Here is a 17,106-nt window from a genome sequence, read left to right on the forward strand (position 1 = left end):
TTTATTTGAAGACATAAAGGTTCCTGGGCCTTTAAAGTGGTCTGTTCTTGTTCCTCTTGTTTGGTGGCTGCATGGTGAGCAGCCATGATGATGAGGGAGTGTGTGTGTGTGTGTGTGTGGTGTGTGTGTGTGTGTGTGTGTGTGTGTGTGTGTGTGGGGTGTGTGTGTGTGTGTGTGTGTGTGTGTGTGTGTGTGGTGTGTGTGTGTGTGTGTGTGTTGTGTGTGTTCAAAAAATGGAACAGAGGGGAATAAGACTGAATCAATCAATCATCAAGACATGAAAGCTTGCTAGCCACAGCGGACAGCATTTTATCTGTCATCAGATTCAATGTATACATGAAGTAAATTATCTTTGTAGAATAATAAAAAAACAGCAGGGCAAGCCAAAGGTCCATATCAAACCGTTTTTATTTAAAAGGAATCACAACAAATCCGTCTTTGTTCTGTTAGTAAAGCATGCAGCGAACATGTAAAAACTCAACCCAAAAACATCAGAATACTGATCATTTGGTTCTTCATGCTGATATTACAGTAATCCACATGACGGCATAAAAAATGAAAAGAGCTAATTCCACAGCAGCAACTGACTTGAAGACCTGCACCAAGAGACTCTACAGGGCTTGCCACGCACGCATTTGTTGCATGTCTTCAGGGCGAACAACTGAACCTTTGTATTGTCAAAGAAATCCATCAGATTACTAATCCCCAATCGGTGATGATCGGTGATTAATCAGTTCCGCCTGGGCTTCCCTGCGTTGCACTCTCTCCTTCAAATCCAAATTTTGTGACATAAGATGTCCCCTTGTGGACAGCAAGGGGACATTCACCCTAACCCAAATTCCGAGTATATTATCATTTGCACACAACAAACAAAAATTGAATATGCAAAATGAAAACACACATAAATCCAGTGCACAAAAATACAGTGCAAGGTACGTTTACAGATATAATGAAAACCAAACAAACATTCCTCAATAATAAATTAATTTGTGTCTTTGTTTTATTAAATAGACTATCTTATGAATATTTAGACTCATTCATTACACAATGTTTCATATATTTCTAAACGTTATAAGACAACGATGGCATTAAGGCTCAATCATTTCTGCAATATGCAGTTACTACTTTAAGCCCTTCATTAAAAAGAAACCATTTTTATATTACTTAAATCAAATTAGACCCAATATAGACAAACATATAATGTCTTTGGCTGTTGCAGCTTTTGATTGCAATGCATAGGGGCAATATTTATGCACTTTTGGTCTTTAGTTCAAGTAGAATGCCATAACTGTGTTGATGGGGTAAAGTAAAAATATGAAACCAGCAATTTTTGGAGGAATAATACAACTTAAGCTTAGCGTATCCACAGCTACAGTCTTACAAACAAACGTAGAAATAAGCCATTTTTAAACTTCTCAAAGAAAACATCATCCAAGTCCCTGAGAGGCATTGACGCCCAGAACTGTAAAGGATCGGTTTCTATTTTATTTTTAAGTCTGTCTTAAAACAATACCCACAAGTCCATATGTGCATTTAAACAGAGATCCCTAATGTGGTTTTAATGTACAGTAAGAGGCGAGGGACATCATTCACAGTCCCCCTGCTGGTGAAATATGCATTCTTAACTGAATCTGGAGCTTTTGTGGGGCTTCAGCACTCTGAGACAAATCAAGTGGACATCTTGCAAAGTTACAGTATTTTAGTACAACACTCCCTGTCTGTGTTAGTCTAGAACTTAACTTCTGTATGACACTGTGCTCTACAAATAAATTGGACTTGACTGTCCCTCCACCAATGCAATGAAACACAACAAACACAAAGAAGGAATTTTGTAAAAATAACTTGTTTTTTCTTATTCAGACTACTGGAGCCTAATATTAGCCGGATTTTTAGTCCACATCCTTAATGTTCTACTTCGGGGATTGCTCCTGTGCAGGAGGAAATTCCCCCGGATGCATGGATTTTCCATTTCCTTCCACGGTCTTTGTGATGGAATTTTAAATGTCCTTGAATTAACGAGGACTATTATTGACCGCTTCTCAGAGTGCTGCATGGTAAATTGACCCAGCTAGCTGGACTATCTGTCCAATTGGAGTTTTCTCTCGCTTCTCAACTATTTTGCAGCGGCTCTATGTGGAGTGTCACCCATGATGATTCTGATTGGTTCAAAGAAATCCCCATAACCCAGAGCACGCCTTCCTCCCATCCCCGAATGCTATGTGGAGTAGCTAAACCCTCCTTCAATGCGATTTAAAGAATAAAGAGTCTAGATTCCCCCCCCCCCATTTCCTATATTAGAACATCATTATGGAAGTATCTTTTCCCTGCCGGTATAGACAGTAAGAGCAATTTCAGTAAACTTTTTCAGTGTGGATTATGGCCATGTAAGAATTGTTTTAACACAGACTCGAAAGAAATGTGAATTCATCCTTTAAAATATCTCAGTGTATTTAAAAAAAAAAAAGGCCAAAGCGACAGTGACTGGTTTTATGTGGGTAGACCGTGTCAGTGATTTTGGGCTAAAGGCCAAAACATTAAAGCCTATATAACAGGAGGGACAGAAGGTGTAAAGGTTCACTGTACACAGAGGCTAAGAGGTTTCTTCTGGCTGGTGTGATCAGTCATTTTCCATCTGCTTTTCACTGTAACATTTTTTATCAAGACAGCGAGTATCATTTTATAGCTATTTCCCAAACATATTTTCACACCAAACCTCAGTGAAACACAGAAGACTCAAATATGTACTTGGACGGTTTTACAGCTTCGGAGAAATTCAGCTGGTCCCGATGTGCTGCCGTCGCTAACGTCAACAAAGTCACCAAAAAATTGTAAATTTGTATTTTTGATTCACATTAGCTCCACACAAAAACCTTAACCATAACCAAACAAAAATCAAATGTCTGTATGTATGCATCCGTCTCCTCGAGGGATCGATCAAGTGATGCAGAGATCATTCTCCATCGCCCAGGAGAGACCAGCTCCGTGTGAGGCGACAAAGACAGGCATTCCTCTCTGAAATGATGGGGACAAATTGACCCCATCTTACTATCTTCCGTGTGTGTGTGTGTGTGTGTGTGTATGTGTGTGTGTGTGTGTGTGTGTGTGTGTGTATGTGTGTGGGAGACAGAGAGGACCGGTTTTGATGAAAGCTAGATAGCTGATTGAATGGGAGAGGGTGTGTGTTAGACTGCAGCAGCCGGCTATCTCTGCCACCCATCACTTATCTCTAACTGCCTGAGCGGCGGCCCTCCGTCCTCTTCGTCTTGCGGGTAGCCGGGTTTGGCTGGACGGGCTTCTGGAGGAGTCCGGCGGGCCGAATCTGGGTGGCTCATTGGAGAGTGCTGCCGCAGGTGGTGCAGAGCAGGGGAAGTGGGCGAGGGCATGTGCTCAGGAGAGTTCCGCTCCAATTTGATGCTGAGGTTGAGGGAGGGCACATGTGGAGAAGCTGAGGAGCAAGACTGAGAGGGGAAGGAGCACCCCCCACTGGACATCCTGGAAACAACAAGACAGAAGAAATGTCGGCGTTTAAAGAGCCTCAGTTCTCTGATCATGTCTTAGGTGTACCAGGTGCAGCTTGATGGCAGTTTGATGTAGTTAAAATTAATGAAAATATTAAGTGTAAATGTGGCATTATGGATTAGACAGTCATTGTGGATTTAACAGTCTTTCTTCCATATAATCAACATTGGGTAAAATCCAGTAGAGGAACCAGCTGTAACCCAAGAACACACAAGAATATGTGATTCCATATTTTTAAATAATAACGGCTCAAACCGTCCAGCAGCAGTTCACCTTATTATCATTAATTCCTTCCTCTCATTCTATTTGTTTTTACTTTACATTCCATTAAAGTTTATTATTTTTTTGTAATTCATTTTTATCATATTTTAATTAACAATAATTGTTTATCATTTTATATCATTTTAGTTTCAAAATTAGTTTCATTATTTTAATTTTCTTATTTCAATGTATTTTCTTATTATCTTGTATCTATTTATTTTTCACTTTATTTCTTTTGATTAAATTGTTTTTTTTTTTCTCCATAGTTTCTTTTTTTCCGTTCCCTTGCTCCCTTTCTTACTGTCAATCATATTATTTTGCATTCCAGATGCTGACAGCTGTTCACTGAGCACTTTATTGTGTGCTACAGCCACATATAAGGTTGCCTTGGACTGAAGATTGCCATCATATTGAGACATGTATGTAAAACATGATGTTTGTCACTGGTGTTTTGCTCCTGATGCAGATCTGACTGATCAAATGGACGCACAGCAAGGCTGAATACATAAATCCTTGCCAGAGCCCAGAACAGCGTGCAAATACAACTTTCTGCAGTGATTCCATACTTTATCCTCACAGAGCTTCCATATTACACAATCCATATCCTTACCCTGGGTTTATATGAGGCCCATGGGGCTCCTGGGGCAGATGTGCTGGCTGCCAGGGGTGCATTGTCCCTCGTTGTAGACTCACAGAGTGATAAAAACCAGGTGGGCTGTACTCTGGAAAGAAACATATATATAATTAAAAGATGAAAAAAGAGGGCACATGGATGGATTTTTTATTAAAAACATTATCTTCACAATAAGAGGGTGGTTTGGCATTTTAGGAGTTAGATGAGAAGATTGACACTACTATCATGTCTGTACTGTAAGCATGAAGCTACAGCCAGCAGCCGGTTAGCTTAGCTTAGCTTATAGCTTAGCATTAAGACAGGAGGATTAAGGGGGGAACAGCTATCCTGGCTCTAAATCTCTAAATCTCTTATTTGTTTAATCCATATGATGGGGAGTTATGTGCGGGACTATTTATTTTATTTTATTTTTTATTTGGACAGGTGTAGTAACTTCCTGAAATGTTGACATCACTGTGGCGTTGCCAGGCAACCAGTCGAGGTCACGCCACTGAAAAGTGAAAAACCACAACTTGTCGTTTTTTTTGTACATGTGCTGTTTACAGTCTTTGTAGCCTGATTTTTAACCGACAGACATGAGAGTGGAATCAATCCTGTCCTCTAACGCTCAGCGAGAAAGCAACCACGGTTGAATAGAGGAGACGTGGCAGACGTACCAGAGGCTCCAGGAGAGGGGAGACCGTATCCTCCCAAACTGGGACCCAGCAGCCCGGCCTTGCCCATGGCTACCATGGAGCTGCTGCCGTGCAGGCCCTGGTACAAGACCCCCCGCTGGGGAGCAGGGAAGGACAAATCAGTCAACCCGTTGTAGTGAGGGCTGGGTACTGGTCGAAAAAATTCCTGGTACCGATACCAATACCAATACCGGGACTTCATTACCGGTTCCTACACGATACTTTTTGCGATAACAATTTTATAAAAGAAAAAAGAAATTACAACATAACACATTACGATACAACTCTTTTTATTTGTTTTTCAGCTCCTACTACGTGAGTCCTTCTCTGTGTAATGTAGTTTTTTCTGTGTGTCTCTACAAATTGTAACCAGTGGTGGAGCGTAACCACGTACATACTCAAGTACTTTACTTGGTACAATTTTGAGGTACTTGTATTTTACTTGGGTCTTTTCTTTTCATGCCACTTTCTACTTCTACTCCACCACAATTCTGAGAGAGATATTGTACTTTTGAATCCACTGCATTAATCGGACAGCTTTAGTTACTTTACAATTTAAGATTTCTGCATATAAAACACATGGAGTTTATAAAATATGATGTTTTATAATAAATTAAACTACCCAACAATATAACACCCTACAAGTCCAGCTGAAATGATTGGACCATGGAACACTTCGTTGATGGACAGAACTTTTTGATCGTTTCCAGTTTCTAAAACGTGAGGATTTTTCTGCATTGAGTACTTTTACTTTTCAATGCAGGACGTTTACTTGTAACGGAGTATTTTTACAGTGTGGAATTAGTACTTTTACCTAAGTAGAGGATCTGAATACTTCTTCCACCACTGCGTGTAACGTTAGACAGCCAATCAGCAGCATTAGATCTTGGTAGATGCATGCTGCATGCTGATTGGCTCACTGACGCTGATGAGATTTACTCTTAGGGATTATACTTTGGCACTGAATGCATTTTTTGATACTGGATACTTTAGAGGCAAATTTGGTCGGTGCCTAAAAAGTTTGGATTTGAATTCGGTACCCAGCCCTAGTAGTAGTTATAGTGATATAGTGACATTATTGCATACATAAAATATGTACATCATATGTGTAAGAAGTGTGACTCTGATACATTTAATTGCAGCTCACACTGAATAGTAACTTACAGCAGAGTTGTGGTTAGCACGTGTGGCCCCCATGGCCTGGTGAGCAGCCTCTCCTCGCAGGTTCTCGCTGCCCAGGTTCAGGGGAGGAGGGCTTTTCATCTCCAGAGCTCGATTCAGGTTGCCGTGGGAGAACACGGAGTAGCCGATACCTACACAGCGAAATAAAGGAGCAGGAAGTGAAAAGAGATGTGACCTTCTTTCACTCACACAGGGATAAGTTATTCTCTGTGATACATGTGATAAAGTGTGATAAGTGTGATAAAAGTGTGATAAAAATGAACTTCTTCTTTTCCTTTGAGTTGATATCCGACCTTTAAGGACAGTGTGCAGCTCTAGTTTATGAGTTCAAATGTGTAATATATTGTATATGTGTAATATATAAGTGTGTTGATGATCTGACGGAATCCATTTTGAACTTATCGCAAATACTCGTCATTTATTGGAAAAAGGATGAATTTTACATTTAAAACATTACTGTCAGTGAACAGTGTCTATTAATGACATCATAGTGCACCCAAATAGTGTATGTAAAAAAAGGGGCTGACATGACTGGCAGGTGTGATAGATTCTGCATAGAAACCACAGAACCGCTGTCACACTGGTAGAGGGCCAGTTTCACAAAACACACCAACTGCATGTGTGGATTAGTGTGCACACACATGCACGAACACACACTTCCTGTGAGTTCACAGCCAGCTGCACAGAAGGTCGATACACATGCATTTTGGAGCAAGAATTTAGCAAGACTAAGTGTTAAATCATTTAATCTTGCTAAATCTATTCAAGGCAGACCAACGTTCATTGCTCAACAAATGGTAATTTTCTGTCAAACATTGTCAATTTCTAAAAAGACATGTTGTGAGTGCTAAAGTCTTTGATGCGATTATATATCAAGTTTAATGCCAGCAGTCATTTTCACATAGTGAGTGTCATATTTCTCAAATTATGCACATTTCATGTTGCAATGAAAGTCATGTAGGAGTCAAATGATGGTACTGCAAATGATTGTCAAGTACAAGAAACACATTGGGGTAATGTGTTAGTTTGGTCACTATTAGGATAACTGCTCTTTCTCATAATAATTCTGGCTGCAATTATGGCACATAGTATACAGTAATACACACATATACATCCAACGGTATGTATAGGTAACTCTCCATAGTATATTTTGTCCCTTTGTTATCTGCTGGTCTTGAACTGACATGTAAAATATCCTGCAAATCTCTGTAAATAGAAGGATTCGGGTAAGGTTTCATACAGTATAGGAGCCACGTCTGCTCACCTGAGTGTGGAGACATGAACGCAGTGTGTGCGTGTTGTGCAGCAGGGCTGGAAGAGCCAGGTCTGGAGCTCAGAGGTTTAAAACCTGGAGGTCTGTGGGACGCCACGTTGGATCCGGCGGAGTTGGGGAAGCCGTTCTCACAGCCTGCAGACACCAGGAACTGGGCGTCCGGTGAGTGGAGCGACGGAGCCTGAAGAATAACAATCAACGTAGAATAACAGCATAAGAATTAAAGTTAAGAAAGTGTCAATATTATATTATGTCTCTGGACATTTCAGTCATCTCAAGTTGTTTCAATTCATTAAAATGATGAGAATTAGGCGAATCCACATTAAAACACAGCTCGGCGTGTGTGTGTGTGTGTGTGTGTGTGTGGGGGGGGGTGTGGACTGACATAGAAGCGTTGGCGAGCTACAGAGAGATCCATGCCCTCGCTGTGAGGATATTTGTCCGCGGCCACCTGCATGCTCTCCTCACTGTCCAGCTCAGAGCCGTCGAGATTGAGGCCTTTCCTACGCAGAGTCTGATACAGAACAGAGGGCACACGTGGAAAATGACCCACAATGATAGCATGAAGATTGGGAAAAGCAACATATGAAGGGTTTTTGTTAAAGTTTGCAACCCTGAATTTCATGTTAATGCTTCGTGAAACATTTGGCTATGTGCTTCTGTCATTTCCTTCCATGGCAGCTTGGACCGTACCTCCAGTATGTCCGTGTTGGTGCGACTCTCGTGTGGCTCGCTGTACTCTGTGTACTTTAGCAACACTTTGTCCATGTCTGTGCTGGCGTACTGGAACAGACGGTTGGTGCTGTTGAAGATGATGAGGGCGATCTCACAGTCACACAGCACGCTCAGCTCGTACGCCTTCTTCATCAAACCAAACTTACGCTTAGTGAAAGTCACCTAAAAAACACACAGAGGATGTGAGAAGACTATATATGTACATATATGTGTACATTATGTATTTATATCAATCAAAAGGTCTCATGTAAATAGACTGTTCTTATTTAGCGCTTTTCTAGTCATAACGACTACTGAAAGCGCTTTTACATAGTACAGGAACCATTCACATGCATTCGTACACTGTGGCCGAGGCCGCCGTACAAGGTGCCACCTGCTCTTCAGATGAACACTCACACACATTTACACTCCGATGGCAACTCGGGGTTCAGTGTCTTGCCCAAGGACACTTCGACATGGGACCAGAGTCAGGGATCGAACCACCAACCTTCCGATTGGCAGGTGACCACGCTACCGCTTAGCCACAGCCGCTAAAGTCTAAAATATGTGAAAAGTACAGTGGCCCTGAGGTGCAAAACACAACAACAAATCAGAAAACAACGGCAAATCAAAAAACACAACCGCAAAAGAGAAACACAACACAAAAAGAGAAAACACAACGGCAAATCAGAAAACACAACACAAAAAAAGAAAACACAACACAAAAAGAGAAAACACAACACAAAAAGAGAAAACACAACACAAAAGAGGAAAACACAACGACAAAAGAGAAAACACAACGGCAAATCAGAAACACAACACAAAAAGAGAAAACACACACAAAAAAGAAAACACAACGACATTAACCAAAACGGAAAGGTAGGTACTGTTGACAGCATATCCAGTATCGTCATATTCAGTCCGGCATCAAAGTATTGCTTAATAGCACGTGTACCTCGTCATTTGTGGCGCTCATGATTTGGAAAATGGAAACAAACCCCGTCTTTCCGGTTCAAAGGACGGACCAGTTCTTTTGTCCAATCCGCGACGATTCCTGTTGCCCGAGGGTACCTACCTCCCTTTTTTCCGTTTGGTTAATGTCGTTGTGCTTTCTCTTTTTGCGTTGTGTTTTCTCTTTTTGTGTTGTGTTTTCTGATTTCCCGTTGGTTTTCTCTTTTTGTGTTGTGTTTTCTGATTTGCCGTTTGTTTTCTTTTTTTGTGTGTGTTTTCTATTTTTGGTTGGGTTTTCTCTTTTTGTGTTGGTTTTCTCTTTTTGTATTGGGTTTTCTCTTTTGCGGTTGTGTTTTTTTGATTTGCGTTGTTTTCTGACTTGCCGTTGTGTTTTGCACCTCAGGGCCACCGTAGAAAAGGTTTCATCGTGAACTCAAATATTTCTGCAGGAATGAATAATTTGAATAAATATAGCCAAAGTGTGTTTTATCAGAAAAAACACATTTATTTAGGCTATCTTTGATTACATTAGATTAACTTTTTGTGTTATTAGATTGATGATTGTTGCTGTTTAAAAATAATACTGCTAAAAGCAGAATTGGGAAAAAAATGTATTACTTTTTTAAAGGCAAAAGAAAAACACACAAATCCAAACTGATCACTTGCAAATACCTACAGTGTTGACAGTCAGGTATATGTTTTTTATGTAAAGTCTATAATCACAAGTTTGTCTCAGAAGACTTTACAATCCGTACAGCATACAACACCATCTATCCTCCTGACACACTCAGTTCAGATAAGGAAAAAGACCCAAAAAACCAACCTTATCACCAAAAAACATTCAATCCCAAAGATCAGATATGAGAAACAAATCATATTTGCCAGCACTCCGAGCACAGGTTTTTCTTCTTGTCACCTTGTATGTGTGTTTGATGTGTGTGTTATTTTTTCATACATACTGATTAACATATTAATAGGTTACGAGCATGATGTGAACATCTCTGCCACATTGCAGTATCGCACTGACATTACCTCCGTCTGTGGTGAAAATGTGTGTAACTTCTGGCTGTAAGCTGAAGTCAACATCACACTGTCAGATTCATCTTCCATCAGACTGATAAAAAAAATAACTTCCTCTACTGTACTGTCGAATAAATCTTCTTTTTAGGCTTCAAACCATATGTCCTCCTGCCATGTCGCTCTGTTAGAGTGCTCAGTCCATTCTGTTCTGTGTGAAAGAGGATGCGTGCCGTTACTAACCTTTTGGCACTGAACAAAATCTAATTTTAACGGTTAGATCTTTCAGATTTTCTTAAATATACGGCAAACTGAGGCGCCTGGATAGCTCACTAGGTAGGGCTTGGGCCTATATATAGAGGTTTACTCCTCGGCGGCCCGGGGGTGCAACTCCGGCCTGTGGCCCTTTGCTGCATGTCATTCCCCCCCTCTCTCCCCTTTCATATCTTCAGCTGCCCTGTCAAAAATAAAGGCTGAAAATGCCCAAAAAATATCTTTAAAGAAAAAGTACGGAAACTAAATTTACACCTATCTGGCTCCAATTTGACCCTCCAGCAAGTGAGAAAATGAAGCATGAGTACTGCAAGTATTGTAAAAGGTAACTACATATGATTACGTGACCGACTAATGTCTCTTATTCAGTATTAAGAAATTATTCCTACACACATTAGCCCCTGATGCTACTGCATGTCCTTGCTGCCAAATCCATAAAACACATTGTTATGTACAAATCAGTACAACCGTCACATTGTGTGTGTGTTGTTGTGCGTTCAGTTACTAAACTCTCCACCTTGTCTATATAGTATGACAGTTTTAGGCCATGTTTTGTTGCATTTCCTGCACTCTCTTTACACTAAACATGAGGTACTAATGTGTATCTATTTACAGCATGTCCGAACAGGACTTAAGATGAACCTGTGCAAAAATTACTGAGGCAAACCTACTGTATTAAAAAAAAGTTAGGGTAAATAGAATGTAATATGGCCCACCTGTCTGTTCCGCTGGTCCAGAATACGAGAAATTTGTATTTTCTTTCTTCCCATGTTTTCTGCTGTCTGACACTCTGACACCTGTAAAATAAAATATAACAATGTTACAGTGCAGCACAACATTTTTGAGGCATTCATACTGCTGTGATAATAAATACTTTTCTTCTATATAAAAAAAAAAAAAAGATGTTATATTACAAATATTTCTTTTGTGTAACATTTGCATGCATTGGCCACTGAACTAATGGTATATTATTGTGTATTGTTATATGCGTCTACATTTTACAATAACAACACCACAAATATTCAATAATACTTCTCTTCACGCTCATATAATTCTGGTGGGAAAATGTTTGGTTTAAGTGACTCAAGTCCCTTTCCCTTTGGCAAGGGCGGGGTTTTTATTTTTAAAACTATGAGGCGATGCGGTCTAAAGTTAGAGCGGCCCTTGCCAGGCCAGCAGTCCACACAGTATGACACCCCCACAGTCTGGGTTACCCCTGGGCCAGCAGCTCAGTGCTTGGCTGCACCGCACGGCCCCAAGAGACAGGGTTAAAAATACAGTCGATAGCTCCTTTTAAAGGTTCAGTAGGCAATAGCTAAAACCAAACAGTAAAAGGAAAACGGTGTGTTTTTGAAAGATGGCTGAAGCTCAAAAAGCCACCCACTCCTCTCTCATGCACAGCCAGGTCAGAAATACAGCAAGCAGAAGGCAAAGACATGGAGGGATTGTGGTTGACTTGGCCCCTTTTTGTGATACACCCGGCTCCTGTCCCTTATAGAGCAGGACACTAGAGAAATGTATTATGCATTGTGGGTGACAGCCACAAAGTGACTTTGATGCAAACTCATTAACACTAAATCAAATGCATACGTAAATTTGCCGTATGTTATTTCCATTTCACACACCTCTATAAGCGTACAACTAGTGGCGGTTTGGCTCCTCTGACCTGACCATGCAGTGCTTCTCCAAAGCCCAGAGCAGTTTTCACTGGTTTTTCCCTTTTATACTGGACATGTATTGGACTTTTCTATATTTAGTCCCCTGTCCCTCCTGAGCGGATATGGTGCCTGTGTTCCCACGACCCCTAAAGTTCCCTCAACGTAAGCTTGGCACAAAGGCATCTGGGGCATTTCTGGAAGAATCCACCTCTTTTTTGCCCTTATCATTACCTTATAAAGTCCTGTGATATCCACTGCACTGAATATGCTGCAGATATACCTCAACCTCACCTCAACAGATAACTACAGATGAACCTGTCATTGTTGCTGTCTCTGCGGTAAAACAGGACACACTGCAGACTAATAGCCTACGCTTACAAGTACAGGGACCACAAAACCAGTACTGGTCTGCTGACACTTCCAGCCACACCACAAACAATTGAACTCACACTACGTCAAGCTGCGCCATCTCTCAGAAGTGAGACCATTTATCCTCATATCAAGGCATGCTAATGGTGAGAAGAGAGGGAAGTGGGACGTGTTCTAAACAGGGCAGAAAGATCTTTATCTCAGGGGTTTTACAGACAGTTTCTCTCCTCTCAGATATAACCAAACGAGGACTATCACAGCAGCTCTGTTAAAACACACGGCTAGGGTATATATAGCTACACCTCCAACCGAACTGGTGGAGTTAGCCATATAACTCTATGTGGTGTATTTTGTTGAAGGCCTAAAGGCCCAGACAAGGAGGAAAGGCCCGGCTGTCCCTCACACATCTGCTACTTCTAGATATTTTCCCGCACAACAACTGCGGTTTGAAGTCTGTGAATGCACCAGAACACATCTGCTGCCTGTGACCATTCATCTCTGAGCTCAACTCCTGAACCACCAAACGTGGAAATGAAATAAAATGGAAGACCTTTTTTAACCTCTCAGCTAGTATCAAAAGCATATGAATGATTTGAATGTAAAAACAGAATTGCTGTGTGTCCTGTAATAGGGCAGTGAGATCACACACATGCACACTTGCCCCTGGGTCTTAGGCTTCTATAGGGAAAGAGGACATCTTTGTCAGACGCCTTCCCAGAGGTTAGACAGTGGAAAAAACTGAGCACAGACACACAGCGGCACTCAGCATGCTCTCTTGCATACCCTGGGAGCTTCTGGCTAAACACTGGGGGCATCACTGGGACAACAATGCACATGCAAACTCAAAGCTTGTGCATCAACAGACAAGATCATTTCAATAGGTTCAATCAGTTCAAACCATAGACTATAAAATAGATTCAAATTCATGTATTTCACACTGGTGGTTTTTCTTGCTGCAGTGAACTGCACGCATGAATGAAAAGGGAAATAAGTAGGGCATTTCTAAAATATTGGGGGTTCTGGTACGATGGTTTTCCTTCCATGAGTCATTTAGAGCATGATGGCTTGATAATGTGTCAAAAACATGCTAAACACGTGCAAGCATATTAGCCAAAAGAAGCTATACTCTATGATGGGAAAGTAGATTCCTATAACAGCCAAGTCAAAGGCCAAAGTTTGTGTTGAAAAGAGAAAGTAAAATGCAATGATCCATTTAGTTAGCGAGGTAGAGCATGCTTCTGCACCGCTGTGAAATATTGTTTTTCATACATGTATTGATTGTGCAATGAAAGCAATCAAAAGAGAAGCTGCATGACTGCTGCACCCCACTGATCTAGTGAGCCCTAAGTGCAGAGCAGGACTTCAGCTGTGAGGACGACACCTAACCGGGCTCTGGTCATTTCAGTCACTGCCGGGTCAGTCACATCAAAGTCCCGAGTTAAGATGGTAAAATGGGAAACCAGATCCAAAACTGAAACCAAATTTTGCGTGAACCAAGACAGAAATCCAAAAGTTCACAAGGGTGATTGCCAAAGATCAAATCAAAATGGAAACCTCTATTATTTTAAGAAGAGAAAGTCTTCTTTGGTGTTCAAAGCTGAAGAATATAATTGTAATATCAATGCATCAATACATCAGAATAAATGCATGTGTCTGTGTGTGTGTGTGTGTGTGTGTCATCTTCAGGGTCAGACAGTCCATGGACTCACCAGGCCTTTGCAGAGTAATGGTGAGGAAATATTTGTCTAATTTTAACAGGGGATAATTGAATTGCCTTAACATAGCCAGAATAGTAATAGTACACGCAGGCATGAGCGGAACATTTCCATGAATGATTATATGTTTCATGATTTTATAAAGTTGATACACTGTGACTGAAGTAACTGAACATGAGACACCTTAATGACAACTGACAAAAGGAAATGTCTGGCAGACGGCTACATTTGTTTAAAAAAAGTGACATCTTGAAGAATAATCTTACACTCCCAAAAACATGAGAGCAAATAATGCACATTTTGAACAAGACCCAGTGAAATGACTGAAAAAAGGCAACCAGTTGAAGGGATGAGAGAGATGGAGGAGTCATGGGATGTGTCTAGGTTAATATCCGAGGCACGCTATTCGACGCTAAAAATAAAAACAGTAAAAATAAATTGGTTAAAGAAATGTTAGCGGATAATTAGGCCTGATAAATTGCTGACGTCACTCAAAATAGACTGTTTAAGAATAGCCTGTCTGTCCCCGAGTTGCCGAGCATCCCTGTCTAATATGGCCTCATCTATACGCTGCGTTCAATGACACAGCAACAGGTACTTCACCAACGGCTGTAAGCCATAGATATGTCCCCACGGGACTTAACAACAGAGATACTAAAAATCTAACTGCACAAGCTTCAAGAGCAAAATAAAACATCTCACCTGCTCTCGGTCTCCTTCTGTCGGAGTTTCACCCGCTGGGTTGTAACCAAACCGACAGGAAAAGTCGCAAATACAAAAAAACAAAACAAAGATGTCTTAAGGAAGTCTGGTGTTGTGGTCTCGGGCTGATGTGAGATATATCCACCTGGTCAGTAGTAGCGGATGGTTGAGGAGCGCTGCTTTCCAACAGCTGGCTGCTGCTGCCTGCCTCTCACTGTCATCATGCCCCGCCCCCCCAGCCGCGCCGTTGGACACACCCCCACCACCCACCCACCCACTCCAATCTGCCTCCAAACGCACCAGTCACTCAAGGCTGGCACCGAAGTTGCACTACACTTCACTGTGTTTTATTAATATGTAGGGCCACTAACATGATCCATATTACAGAGCAGACACCATCCATTTGGTAAGATTGTATCCCACGTGTTTTTTTAATTTTATTACATAGTTTTGATTTCGTGGATAATTTCAATACTCAAGAGTTGGGGAGGGGACAATTAGTAGGCTAGTTGAAAGTCCTGTTTTGTGATGAGTGATTTGCATCTCCACAATCACATTACATTGCAAAAAAAAATGTAAACGTGCAAAGAAACTGTGTTTGGCTGATAGTTGTTTTGACTGAAGATTGAACCATTATTCATTTGAATGAACACCACCAAACGCTCCTATCTCGGCCTGATGGAGGTTCCAGGACCACGTTTTGGAAACCACCACACCAGATTGTCACTGGTCACATCATTGGTCATCTCCTAATACAGTTCTTAAATGAAATCTAGATTATCAAGACAAATCATTTTGTTATAATTTTTACAAGATAATAACATCAAGATCAGATTGTGGTGAGATTCTACTCTTGTTACAGCTTCTTCTTTGAGATTATTACCACTTGAGTAATGCAACAATCTTCTCTAATTCAAGAGCAATATAAATAGGGCAGTTGTGTCTCTTCAGTTTCCTGAAGGGTGGTGATGATTTAATGATAATCATTAAATCATATAAAATGAGTTTTACTGTATGGTGTTTTGGAAATGAAAGAGACTATGAATCCAGGGGGTATGACCATCAAAATTTGAAATAATCTTGAAATAAAGAAATGAGGCGCTGGGTTACTATGCGCTGGCTAAATTCTAATTACTATACAGCTGCAAACCCAACTCTTGCTTTGGTCTGAATCTAAGAGATAACCACCCCCATTCATTTGAATATAACCCCATTCCTTTAAATTGAACCTATGATAATGTAAAGAGCTGGGAAATAAATGTGGCATTAGAAAATAAAAGTCCCCTGAAATAAATAGAAAGAGTCTTTTTTATTTAATAATTCATATACATTTATATAAAAAATTTTTTTATCTAAATTTAGTCTATTGAACTACATTGACTCATGTACTGTATTTGTAACATAAATTTATTCCTATATTTAATGCTTATTTATTTTTTTCAGGATTGATTTCATAAGCATATAGACTGTTTATATATTTCAAAGGCATGTTTATTTTAATGTTGACTAAATAACATTCAACATTTTTGCCAGTGAGCCTTTAATATGAACTAATATCTACTTGCAACCCAACCGGTTGCATGAGTTGAACAAATATATGAACAAATACATGTCATTTTTTTGCACCAGAACTTTGTCTTGTTTCCTACCCTGAAAGTAATCTCATGACCTCTTAGATTCATCTCACGACCCCACAGGGGGGTCTCAATCCCCAGGGTGGGAACCCTCGCCCTGAAGACACAATCTCTTATTACTATTTGAAAGGAATTTTGCACTGATGCGAGACCTTTTTTTTCACCATTTGGAGATCCCATACTGATAGAAGGTTTGAAACTGCACTCGATGAGTGAAATTAGAGGAATTACACAGGGACTCTTGTTGGGATTTTAAAGCAACACAAGTGAGCTTTTTGTACCTTAAAATAATGTTTCCAAAATTGTTTCAGTGGTTCAACTTGTAACAGGGTGAACGTCACTTCTACATTCGCTTTGCGGCTCGCTACCAGCTATCAACGGCACTATGCAAGTTTGCCAGATTGTGTAGCGGATCTGTAGTTCCAATGAGAAATAATGGAACAGTTCCACTTCCAACCTGTAGGGGGACCAAAGTGTGGAAACTCCCATAGTGTTGCGTTAAAGCAGTTAATGGCAGCAAAGTAACACAA

The 17,106-nt window shown here is 40.6% G+C and overlaps 1 protein-coding gene across 1 annotated transcript; it reads right to left on the reverse strand.

Annotated features, from left to right (window-relative positions):
- Positions 1 to 392: 392 nt before the first annotated feature.
- Positions 393 to 15,130, reverse strand: mef2b (myocyte enhancer factor 2b). The gene is made up of 9 exons (XM_032526428.1): positions 14,943 to 15,130; positions 11,215 to 11,295; positions 8,237 to 8,440; positions 7,929 to 8,057; positions 7,535 to 7,724; positions 6,253 to 6,401; positions 5,071 to 5,185; positions 4,391 to 4,502; positions 393 to 3,492 (listed from the first exon to the last, which is right to left on the reverse strand). The coding sequence occupies exons 2-9, from the start codon at positions 11,266 to 11,268 to the stop codon at positions 3,201 to 3,203; spliced, it is 1,245 nt and encodes a 414-aa protein (XP_032382319.1). The 5' UTR covers positions 11,269 to 11,295; positions 14,943 to 15,130; the 3' UTR covers positions 393 to 3,200.
- Between the last annotated feature and the right edge of the window lie 1,976 nt (positions 15,131 to 17,106).

The sequence above is a fragment of the Etheostoma spectabile genome, chromosome 9 (genome assembly GCF_008692095.1).
Source record: "Etheostoma spectabile isolate EspeVRDwgs_2016 chromosome 9, UIUC_Espe_1.0, whole genome shotgun sequence".
In the NCBI taxonomy this organism is placed as follows: Eukaryota; Metazoa; Chordata; class Actinopteri; order Perciformes; family Percidae; genus Etheostoma; species Etheostoma spectabile.